This window comes from Alexandromys fortis, unplaced genomic scaffold, assembly GCF_014885135.2.
Source record: "Alexandromys fortis isolate MF-2015 unplaced genomic scaffold, M_Fortis_MF-2015_v1.1 scaffold_78, whole genome shotgun sequence".
NCBI classification, from domain to species: domain Eukaryota; kingdom Metazoa; phylum Chordata; class Mammalia; order Rodentia; family Cricetidae; genus Alexandromys; species Alexandromys fortis.
In genome coordinates, this window is record NW_026067977.1 from 28672 (window position 1) to 44853 (window position 16182).

A 16182-nucleotide genomic window follows, 5' to 3' on the forward strand; every position below is an offset into this window, starting at 1 on the left:
TCCCTCCCTCCCTCCCTCCCTCCTTTCTTTCTTTCTTTCTTTCTTTCTTTCTTTCTTTCTTTCTTGGTTTTTCGAGACAGAGTTTTTCTGTGGCTTTGGAGCCTGTACTGGAACTAGCTCTTGTAGACCACACTGGACTTAAACTCACAAAGATCCACCTGCCTCTGCCTCCTAAGTGCTAGGATTAAAGGCATGCGCCACCACCGCCCAACTTCAGACTTGTTTTCATTGCTGCCTCAGGATCATGCACTTCTCACATGGGCCTTTGTAGGCACCAATGCATCTAACTGTGTAATGTGAAGTTTCTCTTGCCCCAGTTCCTGAATAATCAGTCAGAGACTTACTATTATTTATAAATGCTTGACTGATGGCTCAGGCTTATTATTATCTGGCTCTTACATTTGAATTAATCCATATTTTTTTAATCTATGCTTTGTCACCTGTTTTGTGGCTTGTTGCCTCATTTTCTACCTGTCTTGCTTCCTTGGTGGATGATTGGCATCTCCCAGGCTCTGCCCTTCTTCTCTTGTATTTCTGCTTGGATTTTCCAACTGGCTCTATCCTGCCTTACCACGGGCCAAAACAACTTTATTTATCAACTGATGAGAGCAACACATATTCACAGCATACAAAAAGAACATCCTACAGCATACCTGGATTATTTTTCATTTTACAATGGTGAAATCCCACCCATCTACCATCATGCAGCCCAATGACAAGGGCTTTTAAGTCTTTGTCCAGACAGGGTATTGCCCTCAGACATGACCTTTCTCAAGCATTATACACCGTCCTGTCTACAGCCAAGACCAGATCTCATGTTTTGTCTCCAAACTATACCATGAATTAGGAGCAGAGATGCAACTGGAGGCCAGAGGTAAGTGATCAGCCCACAGATGGGCTTTCTTAGTTTATATACTTCACATTGCCCCCCCCCAACTGACTTTTTAAAAAGGATCTTCAGTCAACTGAAAACACGTAGTAGGTTAAAATGTGGTAAAATGTATTCTTGTGTCAAAGCAACACGAAAGAACAGATACATCACCATCTTGCCGAGAAAGATGATTCCTCACCCACCCTCTTCCTTGAGCTTCCCAAAGCTCACACTCCAATATTTGGAGATCAAAATCAAGCCATTGATATTCTACCATACTCCTGGACATGACCTCTTAAACAGACCACTGGACACTCTGCTGGGTCCCTAGAGACCACCCTTGTTTAGTGCCTGACTTTGACCGGCACCCAGGACATCCACTATCTCTCAACAAACCCTACTTAAGCAGAGTCCAGTGTCTTTATTCACTTTGGCTCTACCCTCTCCCCCATTCCTCTTCTGCACCATCTCTCGGGCTCTCCAACCTGCATGGATCCACCTGATTCACCTTTCCAAGTCCGACCTATTTCCCAAAACTTTCCCAGACACCTTCTACTCAGTTCCATTCCTTCAGTCATATGCACACCACACTTAAACCCGTGGGGGAGCTCTGCCCTGTACTTCTCTTATTCCATGACCACAGACTGCTTAATCCAGGGGAAAAAGGAAGGGGGCTCACAGGCTGGGGCAGGTACCATTTTCCTGTGTCGTTGCTGCCCCTTCTTATGTTTTACTTGTGTTTCAAAGGCTTATGTTTAGGAGTATTTACCTCTACCTGACAACTGTTGGTGAACTATTAGTTAATAGTTGTGTTCTCATTTAGGTTACTACTCGTTTCCTGACTGGCTTCCTCTCCTCGGAGAATATGGAAAGGGGTAAGGGGAGAAATGGAAGCAAAGACAAAGGCATAATGTCAGAGGAGTCCCTGCAGAAGGGTGATGGAGACACGCAGGATGACAGGAGTGAATCAAATCTGGAGTTGGGATAATATCTTTGAGATTCTAGGTTGAGAAGGAATGCATGTTTGATTGAATCTGTTCTGTTCCTTTTAACCTTCTAGGAACTAGGTTTGTCTTTAGTGTGTAAGTTATGGTGTAATTAATGAATAAAATAGCTGTCACAAATATATCCAGGTGTGGTCTACAAGCTTCCAGGACCTTGACATTGGAGGTGGTGCCTGAGAGGGCTTCTCCCTCTCCTGGCCCTCTCTCTCCAGGGCCATTAATTAAGGAGTACACAGTTTCCAAGGTACCCTTCAAGGTTCTGGGGAGTCATGTGTGTCAGTCTAGGTAGGCAGAAAGGAGGCTAAGAGAGTTGGAGCTCTTCCAAAGAGGAATCATCCCACTCTTCAGGGATGCTGTCCCTATAGAAAGCAAGTAGGGCTGCAAGGTTTAGTGGGAAGATGAGACATTTCACGTCAGTCTCTCTGGTGAAGTGAACTTTCCATCATCCCATCAGGGGGATGGAGAGGAAGATCCCTCATATATGACGTGGGAATGGGAATACCTGCTTCCTGTCTGGGAAGTGTGAATTGAGGTAATATATGCCAGTCATGTAGTCACTGCCCACACATTTGGTTAAGCCCAATCTCGAACTTGTACTTCCTGTGAGTAAACGCCAGTTCTAGGTTCCATTTGTGATCTGGATGGGCCAAGCCTGGCTATGGAAGGGAAATCATAACAACGCCCAATAACAGAAAGATGCTGTCTTCATGTAAGGCATTGCAATATTTATTGCTATTTCAGTTGAGCTTCATGGGGTTTTCTCAAAGGCAGGACATGCTACAGGACTTGAGAGTGGAAAGAAACCAATGCTGAGCTCTAGGTGACAGGAAATTGCAAGTGTCAAAGCCTTTAGTCACAATAGCTGAGGCACAGCAGCTCCCATGTCACAGGGTAGGTGCTAAAGGGAGAAAGCCTGGGGCTGGGCCAGTGACTGGCGACGCTTCTGGTGACTTGAGAAAGACACTATGTTGATCTCTGTGTCAAAGGAGGCAATAGGACCTGTGTTGTGCCTTTGTCCCTTCTGTAGGACCTGACAAATATTTCTTGATGGCACCCAGGGCCATGTCCCTGCCATTGTCACATCACTGAGTCTTTGTGCTCAGTGTCCCCTTGTGCTGCTACACTAGTGACCCAATCCACTCCGAAGTTTTCTCCCTGGCTTCCTCCCAGCTGACAGGCGGCTCATAGCCCAGGTCTCGCTGAGCTTTCTTGTAGGAGAAGGTGAACACACTATTTGACAGTGTGATCTTGTGACGATTTAAGCGAGGCTGGTAGTTGTAGATTGGACGCAGCAGGAAGCTCACCCCTTCCAGCAGGAAGGCAAGCCAGTACAGCAGGGACAGGGGAGGGATCCAACTGGAATTAGGGCGTAAGCCCCATTTCTTGCTCAGGTTGTAATTTAAGTCATCATAGCTTTGGTGAGGAGTGTCATCTGAGATGTAGTAGAACTGTCCTTGGATGTTTGGTGACTTCTTGGGGTCTCGTAGGCCCCTGGCAGCCAGAAAGTGTGCCCAGGCCACATTGCAAACGTATACTGGGTTGGCTATGGAGAATTTGCCCCAAACATCCAGAGTATCATTATTTTTGAGAGCCCCGATCATTGCGATAGAAATAAATGGACTTTTCTCCCCATAGATGTACATAGGCCTTAAGGAACAAGTATGCAAAGTGCCACCATCTTTCAGGGTGCGCCCATTGGCTGCCAGCACTGCCTTCTCAGCCATCTTTTTGCTGTATGGGTATGGATCAGACCATTTATTTTCACGTTCTTCTTGCTCATGGCCATTCAGGACGATCTCCTTGTACGAGTTGGGCCCTGCAACATCAACAGAGCTGGTGTAGATGAAGGCTGGCACACTTGCCTGGACACAGGCCTCCAACAGCTTCTGGGTACCTAAGCACAGACAACACAGTGTCAGGGTCACAAAATCAACCAAGGAGTCCACATGGTTCCTGTTCCCTTCCACCCTAATCCCAGCTCCCTGCTGCATTCTTTGCTGTTTCTGGATCAGCAGGGGCTTAAATTTACGAGCAATAAAAAGGACAATGGTGACATGTGCTATCTGCTCACCCTGGTTTCTGGCCTTCCAGCCTTTACAGATTCTTGTCTTTCTCTGCCTGCGAACTTTGATTCTGGTGAAGCAGAAAGGCTTTTTACTCTGTACTTTGGCAACATAGCTTTAAGAATGAGAATTTGCTGTTTGTATCATTTCATTGTTTTCTCTTGAGCCTGCTGGCGAACTGAAAAAGAATATGTATCTACTGCTAGTCGTTCCTGTAATGGCAGAATACTATAGACATAGTGCAGACCTGCAGATCCTGGAGGAGAGGCAAGGACACCATCCCTTGAGGAAGGAATGTCCTGGGCAAGGAGATATTTTTACTATTACCATTCACCCATTCATTAATAAGTCCTTCTGCAACTTGATTTCCTGGAGAAATCAATTATCTTAAGTTAAATATATTTTCTAATTAAATTTGGACTTTGATGATTAAATTTTTGAGGGGGGTGGTGGATAGCATTCACTGTGAAATATTTAGTAAAATAATGCCTTAATCACTATTTCTGTTATTTCACATTCCTGCTGGGCAACACAAGAGGTAATTGTTATAGGTGAGAGATGGTTGAGGAACACCAGAGGCCTTTGACACCTTCTTACAGGTATGCGTGTGTCATGTCAGGGACATGGAGGTCGATTCTAAACTGGAAACGCTTTTTTTTTTTTTTTAGATGTTCCTGGAAATTCTAAATCCATTATTTTCTTTTGTAAAGGAGTATTGGAGCGACCAAATGAAAAATCAGCATAAGGAACACACAGGGGGACTTGGCTGAGGGGGTAATAGTCATAGAGAGATTGGTCCTCGGAGCTCAGAGTGAGAACAGTTCAGAGAAATCCTATGCAAACTTTCCTGTTTCACCCTAACTTAAATTTTAAAGCCACGATGTAGAAAGGTCCTCCGAGTTCGGGGAATTACCCACGTCCTCCAGAAGAGATCCACCGCGGCCTGAGGAGCTAGTGCTAAAGACACGGAAAATAATGGCTCCTAAGTAAACAAAGTGGCCAGGGACATGCTGGGTCATTCTTCCTTGCCGACATCTGTGGAGAAGCTTTCCTATAGTCTGTGCAGGGGACACCTTCCTTCAGGTGGACAGGGCAGCTCTCTCAGAACTAAAATAACACATGCTGGGCTGTCTAACACCTGTCGGGTCTGGATCTGTCTGACCTGCAAGGGGGCCAGAGGGAAAAGAAGGATTTGGAGTTGGAGTCCAGTGCGCTGGCGTGGAGGAGGAGAGCTGCTTTTCTGGCACTTGAAAGGAAAGGAGTGTGACTTTAAATCTGCAGTCTCTTACTGTCTCTGGGGTCTTGATCACGCTCCTTTCCCTCTTGGCCTGTTTTCCTCACTGAAACTGTAGGGACTAGGGTTCAGCTGGATGGCAAATCACTTAAGAGCACTGATTGCTCTTTTCAGGGGATCTGAGTTCAATTCCTCGTACCCACATGGCCACTCAAAACCTCTGTAACTCCAATTCTAGGGTATCTGATGCTCTTTTCTTACCCCATGGGCAGCCCACCCATGCAAATGGTGCTCAGACCTGCATGCAAACACAAACTAAAAATAAAATAAAAAATTGAAAGAAATACCGAGACTAGCAGCTATGGGCTCTGCTCTCTGAAAGAAGTGAGCAAGGATAGCAAAGTAAGGGTCCTGTCCCCCCCCACAGACCCCCCCCCACACACCCGCAAACCTGTTTTTCTGTTTTCATTTTCCCACTCACTCCGTATCTTCCTGAGGTACTGTACCTTTCAGATTGATATTTATGATGGTCTGTCTGGGAATGACACCCGTGACGTCAATGACGGCCGCGGTATGAATGACAACAGAGATGCCCTGGCAGGCTCTCTGCAGGCACTGGGCATCCAAAATGTCTCCCTTCAGCACGGTCACCTTGGCTTTTGTCTGCAGCTCTGAGAAACACAAAGCAGCTCATTGGGAAACCTTTCTGCACGGGGTGGAAGATTCCTGACACAGTGTCAGTTGCCAAGGCCTTCAAGGGCAGTCACAGAGCCAGGGGATCCTGGGGAGGAGGCTTTTCTACTGAAGGAACAATAGATGCACAGCAGTCAGAATGCAGCATTTGTAGGGAAGGAGGGAGCATCGTTTCCACCCCCATCCTTTTGTGGAAATGAATCCGAGCAGGAAGATGTCATTTGTGCCTTGCACATGAAAACAGAGTTATGGAAATTCATAAACTCATTAAACCGATCAGAGAAGTGGTGGTAGTCAAATGTAAAACGGGAGAAATAGGATTTGATTGACAGAGAAGAGGAATCACTTGTGGATTTGGACTGAGGGAGAAGCAGAGGCAGAGTCCTGAGTGGGAAGCTGTAACAGAGGTCTCAGGTTGTGAATGTTCAGGCATGAAGACGTACGAGTAACCCGGATAAGGAACAGGTTACTCAGACTGTGTCCTCCAGAGCTCCAGTGAGGAGGATCCAGAAGAAGGGAGCACAAAGATGGAAAATTCAGGCCAGCCCTGATAGGACTCAATGCTTTCTGGGTCTGTGCTGAGTCCAAATGGAGAGTCAGCTCAATTACAAAGGGAAACTTGAGTGGCAAAGAGAGAACTCAGAACGGGCTCCAATGATGGGTGTGATTGAAGGACTGTCAGTATATGGCAGATGTCAGAAGTGTGCACTGCACACAAGTCACTCCCTAAGAGACCTGCCTTGCAGACAGGAAGCCAGGGCAGCAGATCAGGCAATATCTGCCCGCTTCTCTAACACCTACACGATGACACTGGCCTTCATGCCGGCCAGCTGAATTACGAGCAACCCGCCGTGGGCAACCTACACCCAACCCTGACGTTGAGCCTCTACTTCCCTGCAGGGTTGTCTTGCTACACTTTCAAACCAGACCTTGGCCTTGCCCCAGGGACCGTGATAACAGCAAAGAATTAAGAGCTGCTCCACCTGCAAAGTCTGAAGGCATTTTCTTTGTCAAGATGAAGGACTGGAAAGGAGCAGAGGAATTCAGGGGAGGCACCTGTGACCTTGCTGGCCCTACCCCTGTTCTGATTCTATCCTTTATACTGCTCTGTGTGTGTTTTCTCTGCTGTAGTCTCTCACTCTCTGCTGTCTCTGTCTCTCCTTCACTCGCAGATTTTATATATATATACATATATACATATATATGTGTACACACACACACACACATATATATATATATATATATTTCCAATTCAATGGGAGAAAGCTAAATGGCTTTTCTCTGTAAAACAAAATGAGAAAAAAAAAAAAAAAACAGCCAAGACCACTAGGAAGGCAGTGATCTATTGATAAGGTCTCCAACCCCATGACATTGCTTATGCTGTGGAACCGTAGGCAAATCTACGGTAGCACAAATCTACAAATCTATAATGCACTTTAAAAAAGAGAGAACAGATTGAGATTTCCAAATGGGAAGAAGGCCAGAGGCCTGGAGGTCCATCAGTTGCCCCCATGAATCCCTTGTGTAGATCTGGGACAAGCCAGACATCGGCCTCATTGCATGGTGTATTTTAAGCTGTGTCTTCCTGATGAGCGTGAGCACGGGAGAAGCATTGGGCTCCAAGAGCTCTATATTGCTAAACACCAAACCCTCTCAATGCCCAGTCAGCATTCGCTGCTGTCACACAAACAGAGCCTCTGGTTTACTTACTGGCGAATTCCTCCCTGGTTTCTGGTCTGAAGACTTTGTCCAGGGCCCTGATCTCCTGCAGCTCTTCCTCCTGAGTCAACATGCAGACGACCCTCTGGCCCAGAAACCCTCCTGCTCCTGTCACCAGACAGCTCCACCCCGGCATGGTCAACACAGGAAGCAGACGGCAGAGGGAGCAGGCACTATGTAGGAGACCCTAGAAAGGGCTAGAAAGAGAGGTGCGATGAGACCCGTTTTCCAGTAGTCCTCAGATTCGCTCTAACCGATTTTTGCAGACACTCGATGTCTTCACCAGCACTGAGGGACTACGGTAAAGGTGGTGTCCCAACCTTCTAAACTGCAATCGTCTCAGCCCTCAGGACCCGCGTTTTATCGTTTTATGCTCTGATCTCCTGATTCATCTTACCTGGACTCATGCCCACTTTGAGATCATTATTTATCTTTCTCTGTGGTTTCCACCTCCTCCTCCAGAGACTGATAAATATTACGGCCTTTATGCTTGACACTGGAAGAAAAGCCTGCTTCAAGGCTATATTGTGATAAAGACTTTATTTTGCTTGGATATGCGCACACGTCTTACAAGAATATTGACGACATACAAAGGACCAATAGACATAAAATACTAAAGAATTTTAGAAAAAATGAGGGGCACGGTGGTGCATGTCTTTAATTCCAGCACTTTGGAGGTAGAGTCAGGTGGATCTCTGTGAGTTCATGGCCAGGCTAATCCACAGAAGGAGTTCCTGCTGGATAACCCTGTCTCAAAGAAAACCAAAAAGAACCGAACAAAAATAATTAGACTAGATACAACCAATTACTAGGTGGCATCTCAGGATCATTATATGAAAGTTTTTTAAACTAGAATTTGAATTTGTTTCATGAATACCTACAAGGTATCCTAGTAAGCATTTATTGAGACTACTTTAATATTCTTTTTTTTTTGTGTGGTTTGTGAGTGACATGACTCTCTTTAATTTCCCTCTCTTTCAGAGGTGTGGCATTTTTTATCACATACCTTGCATGTTAAAATGGCTCAGAGTTGCATATTTGATTGTTCAATACTTTGTTTCCCAGGCTGTCCAAGGGTGCCAGCCGCTGGGTATTGTGGCTCTATAGCTCATCCACTGCCAGGATGTATATCTACATCAACTGATTGCACAGGAGACTAAGTCTCCCTGAAGAAAGTCTGTGCTACAGAATGACATGTATGTCTAGTAACTATTCTCTCACTCTTTCCCCAAAGGAACCTACTTTAATATTCTTTATTAAGAATATTTATTTCTTAGAATAATTTGTATGACTTTATTAAGTCATACAAATAGCTACAAGTTAACAAACTTTATTAGAAAGGATAAGCCCAGAGACTTCTCACTTCAGACTGTAGGAAATGGTAATTGCGGACGGCCCCGAAGGAGTGTCTGAGTATGACTGTGGTAGGTCAGAACCATGGTAGGACAGCTTCATGGGTTGTGTAACCTTGGAGTTGGATCTTGGTGTCTTTAAACAGTGAGGGAAAAAAATCCAAGAAAATACAGATTAGAAAGTTCACTTAAAGCAGTGGGGATGTTCTGTGCTTGTGTTTCAAGAATTCTGGGAATCAAGGGGATTACTTTTTAACTTGTAGACCAGTTCCTAGTACAGATAATGGGTTTTCTGTCAACAAAACAGCCAACGGTTCACACAATGGACTGGAGTTCAGGGTGTGAACTTAAACTAGAATAAATAGATAAACCTCCAGATGCAATGGTGGAGTTTGTTCCGTGAAGTAAGCACATCTGAAAAGAATGCCAACCTTGGCAGATTCTTTTGTCTCTAGCTTTGAATACGATAAGAAATGCCCATCCTTGCTTGCAAACGTTAGAAACTTGCAATGGTAGCACTTTTACTCATTAAGTAATGCACAGAGATTCCAAAATCTCCGTCCCAAGACCTTTGGGCTCTCATTGAAGGAGGTGAGTTAACAGCAGCCACTTTCTTAAGTGGCTGTGGTCACAAGAGAGATTGTATGCGTATGCCACAGTGGCTCTCCTCAAGGGGGCTTGTACTAGCTTGAAGTGAAGGTAGTAGGGGTACTTCTGAAGCCCACAGCTCAGAGTTCTCCAGCACCCTGCATGTGCTACTTAGGACATGGCTCTTTCCTCTACCTTTAGAACAGGTGGGTGTGAACACACGCCAAAATGGCCAGAGAGTAGGCTGTTCAGGTCGGTCAGTCTTCACATGGATACCCCCCACACACACATACATGCACACACATACATGCACACACATACATGCACACACATACATACACACACACACACACACACAGAGAGAGAGAGAGAGAGAGAGAGAGAGAGAGAGAGAGAGAACAAGTCCACTATCCCAGAAAACTCCTCCCTGCCATTTTACAGAGCAGACTGTTTCCACCCAGTCTACTGCAGAGATGATGCCCATCTGATTTTGACCATGAACTTCTCATTATATTCCCATATCCTGACAGTTTTTTTCTAAGCTACTTTTGATTTTTGATATATGTTGAAATATACAAGCAAAACTAAAATTAAGCTTTGTTCGTAGAGTGCAAAAAAAGAAAACTTGATTTTTCTCCAGTTTGTCTATTTCCTTGTTTCATTTGTTTCTTTTGTTTTTATTATTTGCATCTGGTGATTTAATTTGGACTTACTCTCTACTTTTTTCTGACATCTTACGGTAATACCTTAGCTGATTAAAACCTTCTTCAACTGTAATCCGCACTCAGTGAATCTGTTTCCTAATGTCCCAAGTAGTCCTTTCTTTCACTCAGGTATTGTTTACAAGTGTGTTTCTTATGCTATGGAAGTGAGGAACTTTCTTAGCTTTATTGCTATTGGTTCTTAATTCAGTAGCCATGTGACCATAACATGATTGCTGAGTGGTTTTTTGACTCTTTGATGCTTATTGAGTTTTTTTTTTTTTTAAAGGATGTGTTTTCTGAAATGGTTGGAGATAACTTTTATTTGAAGAGTTCCACATTCTACTTTGGACCACCTCCTTGCCATTTTGTCACTATTTTTCTCTTCTGTCCTGGGTCCGGAATCCCCGAGCTTCAGACACACTTGCTCAGGGAAGGATGACCCTGTGTATCACGCAGCTGTTAGTTAAGGGCCTTTCTTCTGATGACCTCTTCAGGCTTTCTCAGCACCCCTCTAAGTGAATTGCACCTTTGCCAGCTATAGCTAACGTCATAGCATACCTTAAAGACTCCTCCTTTGCCCGAAGACAAGGGAATTAATTCTGTCATTCTAATTATTTCTGTAGCGGCGCCAGAGGCTGGGAGATCTAAGCTACTGCTCCCCTCGGAAACCTCCTAAGCTGGTCTTCTACATACGGTACACGTTACTCTCAGCAGTACTGCCTTCTGAGCTCCTACTGCATTCCAGTGTTGGAGCACTACCCTTCTTTGTTACGTTTTATATGAAGAAAGCACAACCAGAGAAGCTTTACTAACAGAGGAACACTTAGGCTGGTACTGCTAGGTAGTCCGGGCTGCATGTATTAGCCTTCCACAGGGGAAATATGGGGGAAAGTAGCACTCAGTATCTGGAGTTCTTGAGACTTGTGGAAAATTTTTCCCTTTTCTACATCAGTTTTGAATGATTGGGTCCCTGTCTTCTAATGCTCTAGAGAGGCAAATTTGGAAAGGAGCAATCTAGGACAGGTTTTTAAGCTATAGGACTAAATGGAATAGTCTCAAAATAGGCATTGATAAAAGTGCTAAATCTCAAGATAGAATCCTGGACAGACATACCAAGATTCAGAGCCTGATCGGAGGTACAAGAGCCATTCAAGGAGACTGAATAGGAGGTGGGAGGTGGAGGACAGTGAAGATGACACAACACCATGGAAGTCAAGACAAAAAAGAGTGCTTTCGGCCAGAGAGATGGCTCAGTGTTTCTGTGTGTACAGTGATCTTCTGGAGGACTTGAGTTTGGTTTGTAGCACCCATGTTAGGTGGGTCACTATGTCCTGTGACCCCGCTCTAGGGTTTTCTGTTCTTTCTTCTAGCCTCCATGTATATCTGCATACATGTAGCAGCACATGCACATAATATACATACATAAAATAAAGTAAATTTTAGGGAAAGGAAGAGTGTCTCTAAGAGGAGTGTGCTGGGTGTCATTAAGGTATCTAATTCAAGAAGACAGAATTGGCTGTTGGTTTAGGTAATGTCAAGCTCATTCTTAGAGCAATGGCCTCAAGAAGTTGGGGTGAAATCCACTTGGAAACCAATAACAAATTCATCTGGGTAGGAGGAGCAGATAAAAAAATGAAGGAAATGAACAAATGCGCAAAAATCTGATTTAAGAATTTGTATGTTGAAGATCTCGGTTTAAAAAAAAAAAAAAACTTTTGAAGGCCAAAGTGTCAAAGTTTTGTTCTTATCATGAAGCTTTTAAATCTGAGCTATTCTTTCAACCAGTACCTAGCTCCTAGTATTGTAGGTGGCCAAAATGAATCATAGAGAATAGGAATTCAATACAAAGGGAATGTTGGCTTTGGGAACAGCATGTTCATTAGTAATTTGACAGCAACAACTTCCATGAAAGGTTGTTCTGCAAGTCTTGGATGTTTGGGATGTTGTGCTGACTAGTTTATAAGACAACTTGACATAAGTTATAGTCATCTGACAGGAAGAAACTAATTGAATAATAATGCCTTTATAAGATTTGGCTTTAAGCAAGCCTGATGGGCATTTTCTTAATTAGTAATTGACCTGAGAGGACCCAGTTCATTGTGAGTGGGTCACCCCTGGGCTGGTAGTTCTGGGTTTTATAAGAAAGCGGTCTGAACAAATCATGAGGAACAAGCCTGTAAGCAGCACTCCTCCGTGGCCTCTGCGTCAGCTCTTGCCTCCAGATTCCTGCCCTATTTAATTCCTTCTCTAACTTCCTTCAGATCATGAACAATGCTGAAGAAGTATAAGCCAAATCAACCCTTTCCTCCCCAGTTTGCTTCTAGCCATGGTGTTTTATGACTGCAGTAGAAACCCTGAGTAAGACAGAAATTGGTACCAGTATAGTGGAGTATTGCTGTGAGAGACCTGATCATGTTTTGGGGAGGATGGTGGAAGGACTTTGAAACTTTGGGCTGCAAAAGCTATTGCGTGTTCCAAGTGTGATGAGTTATTCTGTTGGAGCCTGAAAGATAAGAGTGTTGAGAGAAACACAGATAGGGGAGGCTGGCTTACGAAATCCCAGTGGGAAATTTGATAATCTGTGGTTCTGGTTAGCTGGGGCTAAAGAATTGTCTGAGATTAGCAAGAGACCAGAACCACAAAAGTGAAACCTTTGCTTTGCTGGGCTAATTGACAATGGGCATCTGGAACTGAGAAATTATCAAGGGTGAAGAAGAGACATGCATAGTTGAGGTAAACACTTGTGGGAGCACACAGAAGCTGTGTCCTAAGGGTGGCCGAGAGTATCTTTTGCTGGCAGCTGAGTGTTAAGAGTCACTTAGATGGTACTGGTTTTGAAGGCATGAAGGATTTATGGAGAACAGGTGATGTATGACACTGTGTGGCAGGACTGGAGTCCCTAAAGAGAGCCCAGGAGAAGGTACTGGTTGAAGGGTAAGCTGGGTGTAGCAAGAGACCCCTGCACTTAGGAGATTCCAATGCCGTGGGATGAGCACCAAGAATAAGAGCAGCCGTGGAGTGGAGCCTGTCTGAGCTTAGGAGGTAATCTGTGTGTGCTGCGGAGGGTAGAGCCAGAAATGGCCAAGGATCTGTGCAGAAACCCAGATGATCTTCAGTAGACCTCAGGCACTGAACACATGGACTTATTTACACAGTTGGGGTTGTTTGGATTCTGACTCTGCTCTGGCTCTTCCCTCTTGAAGTAAAAAAAAAAAAGTTTTGATTTTGTAAGAGGCCACAGTTAAGAGATTTTGGAGTTTTATAGAGACCTTAGATTTAAAAAGAGACTGAACTTTTAAAGCGTTTGAATTTGTAATGACTGTGAGACCTTTAAAGTTTATAATGTTTTATATTGTAATATTAATATGAGTTGTTGGGAACAAGAAAGGAAGGGTTATGTTTAATAAGTGTCTTAGGGTTTCTATTGATGCTATGAAACACCATGATCAAAAAGCAAGTTGGAGAGAAAAGGGTTTATTTGGATTATACTTCCAGATTGCTTTCCATCATCGAAGGAAGTCAGGATATGCACAGAAACAGGGCAGAAACCCTGAGCAAGAGCTGGGACAAAGGCCTCGAAGGAGTGTTGCTTATGGAGTTGCTCCTCATGGCTTGATCAGACTGCTTTCTTATAAAAACCAAAACTACCAGCCCAGGGGTGGCTCACTCACGATGAGCTGGGCCCTCCAATGTCGATTACTAATTAAGAAAATGCTCAGCAGACTTGCTTAAAGTCAAATCTTATAAAGGCATTTTTTTTTCCAATGGAAGTTTTTTCCTGTCAGATGACTCTAACTTGTGTCAAGTTGTCTTAAAAACTAGCCAGCACACATCCAAAACAACCAAGACTTGCAGAACCTTTCATGGAAGTTGTTGCTGTCAAATTACTAATGAGCATGCTGTTCCCAAAGCCAACATTCCCTTTGTGTTGAATTCCTATTCCCTATGATTCATTTTGGCCACCTACAACACTAGGAGCTAGGTATTGTTTAAAAGAGTAGCTCAGATTTAAAGGCTTCCTGTTAAGAACTTTCCACAGGGCAGGGAACCCTGACTGCTCTTTGGACTGGAGAGGGAGGGGGAGAGGAGTGGGGGGAAGGGGAGAAGGATGGGAGGAGGGGGAGGGAAATGGGAGGCTGGGAGGAGGCGGAAACTTTTTTTTTCCTTTTCTCAATAAAAAAAATATTGTGAAAACATCATGTAAATAGAAAAGGGGTTGTTTGGAATATAAAGAGGGTGAATAAGAATAAAAAAGGAGAACAAAGAATTGTTTTGGGATATTGAATGTGAATAAATATATAACATACATGTGTGAAAATGTTGTAGCAAATCCCATTGTTCTTTTCACTATATTTTTTAAATTAAATGCAGAGAAACACATTCAAAGTTTTAAGGAGTGGTTCATATAACTTAAAATTAAATCTAGCTCTCCTACTAATCCCACCTATTGAGAATAAAATCACTACCACAGCATAAAGCCAAATTTGAAGTAAGCTTTAATTAAATACTGCCCAGGTGGATGGTCTCTGGCCAGGTCCATCTTTACTTTCCCAGAAAAGAAAATAATAGCCCCTAATCAGTTTTTACAGTGGTTTAAGTATTTCCCATCAGGTCCAATAAGGAGCAACAATGCATCCTGACATATTTACACCCTACATCCAATCAGGGACAAGCATCCATCAGACTAACTTGTTTAGGGGAGTAAGCCACACATGGCCTTTCACCTCCCATGCACAAAACCTCCAGAATTTCAGGAACTTTCTGTCCTTTGGTAAGGGGGTTGCAGATCAGAGGCATTTTTATTTCATGGATCTCTATGGCATAGTAATTAAAAATGTAACTGTCGCCATGGTTCTCACACTCCCTGTAGCTCAGATGTTGTCTTGAGATGTCAGTAATATGATTTTGGAAGGCCTCCCCCCCCTCTCATTTTATACTTTGTGTTTTAATCTAGTCAAATGTTGTTTTCATCTGACATTTACAAACGTGTGCTGAAACATAACAGTGTATCTTATGCTTAATTAAGCACCAGATAGTTTGAAGAAATGATCAGTTTCAATTTTATCAGGCTGTTTGGGTTAAAGGCTGTGAGTCTGATTGAGGCCAAAGAACTGAGGAAAGCTAAACCCTAACGGTTTTCTTTGATTTATAACTTTCCTTTATTTCCAAAATAGCCTTCATAGAAAAGGAAATTGCAAGCTTGTACCGAAAGACACTTGGCTATTTTCACTGGATTGCCTTGTTTCAGCCCAGTAGTAAAAAGGGAGCCTTTCAATCTATTAGAAAAAAATATAATAATGGTTAGGACCTGAACAGTTATACAAAACAGAAATTGGCTTGGCCCAGCCACTCAAATCCTGTTGCTTTTATTGGATATGGTTTCTTTTTCAGTAAGTGTTTTTTGAGTCGCTGAGGCTGGAACCATAGCTACAGACCCTTGTTTTAGAACACGCTCATATGGAGATGCTGTCAGGGCTCTGTGCCTAAAAGGGGACTCTGGAGAGGAATGTCTGGGTATCTACCAGCGAGACTGTTTATGTAAAGCCTTGTGCTTATTTCTATGTCCTGTCGGTGTGGAAAGCTTTTCTCTATAAGAAATTTCTTCTAAGTCCTCATGTGGTTTTTCTTTACATTTTCTTTATTGCTAGTTTTTGTTCTTGTTTTTACTTTTAGACATCAATGATAAAAAAAAAGAAAAGAAAAAAGAAACAAACCCAGCATCGTGATCCATTTTCCAGCATATTCTTGTGGGCTACTCAGTGAACTAGTTTCAGAAGTAGCCCATCCCTGAAGCAGCAGTGACAATTCAGGAAATAATCATTTTGAATCATTCATGACCCAGTCACCCTTGACATTCTGAACATTTTGTTTGAGAATAGAAGAACTGAACAAGAGACGGTAATGGTCATTATTATGAAGCACTAACTGCTGCTCAGATGGTTAGGAGCACCCAG

The 16182-nt window shown here is 43.5% G+C and overlaps 1 protein-coding gene and 1 long non-coding RNA gene across 6 annotated transcripts in view; one reads left to right on the top strand and one right to left on the bottom strand.

Moving 5' to 3' along the window:
• The window catches only part of Hsd3b1 (hydroxy-delta-5-steroid dehydrogenase, 3 beta- and steroid delta-isomerase 1), a 33181-nt gene extending 25254 nt beyond the window's left edge, over window positions 1-7927 (bottom strand). The window contains exons 1-3 of one of the 2 annotated variants that reach the window (XM_050157562.1): window positions 7576-7919; window positions 5679-5843; window positions 2586-3769 (exon numbers count right to left, since the gene is read on the bottom strand). In XM_050157562.1, coding sequence (XP_050013519.1) covers window positions 2994-3769; window positions 5679-5843; window positions 7576-7720 — 1086 coding nt within the window. In that variant the 5' untranslated portion in view covers window positions 7721-7919 and the 3' untranslated portion in view covers window positions 2586-2993. Of the gene's footprint in view, window positions 1-2585; window positions 3770-5678; window positions 5844-7575 lie in introns of those variants that run through there. The other variant, XM_050157561.1, reaches the window with a different exon arrangement.
• Window positions 7928-8086: 159 nt separating this feature from the next.
• The window catches only part of LOC126510850 (uncharacterized), an 88514-nt gene continuing 80418 nt past the window's right edge, over window positions 8087-16182 (top strand). For all 4 annotated transcript variants that reach the window (XR_007594529.1, XR_007594526.1, XR_007594528.1 and 1 more), the window contains exon 1: window positions 8087-12961. This is a non-coding gene — a long non-coding RNA (uncharacterized lncRNA). The remainder of the gene's footprint in view (window positions 12962-16182) is intronic.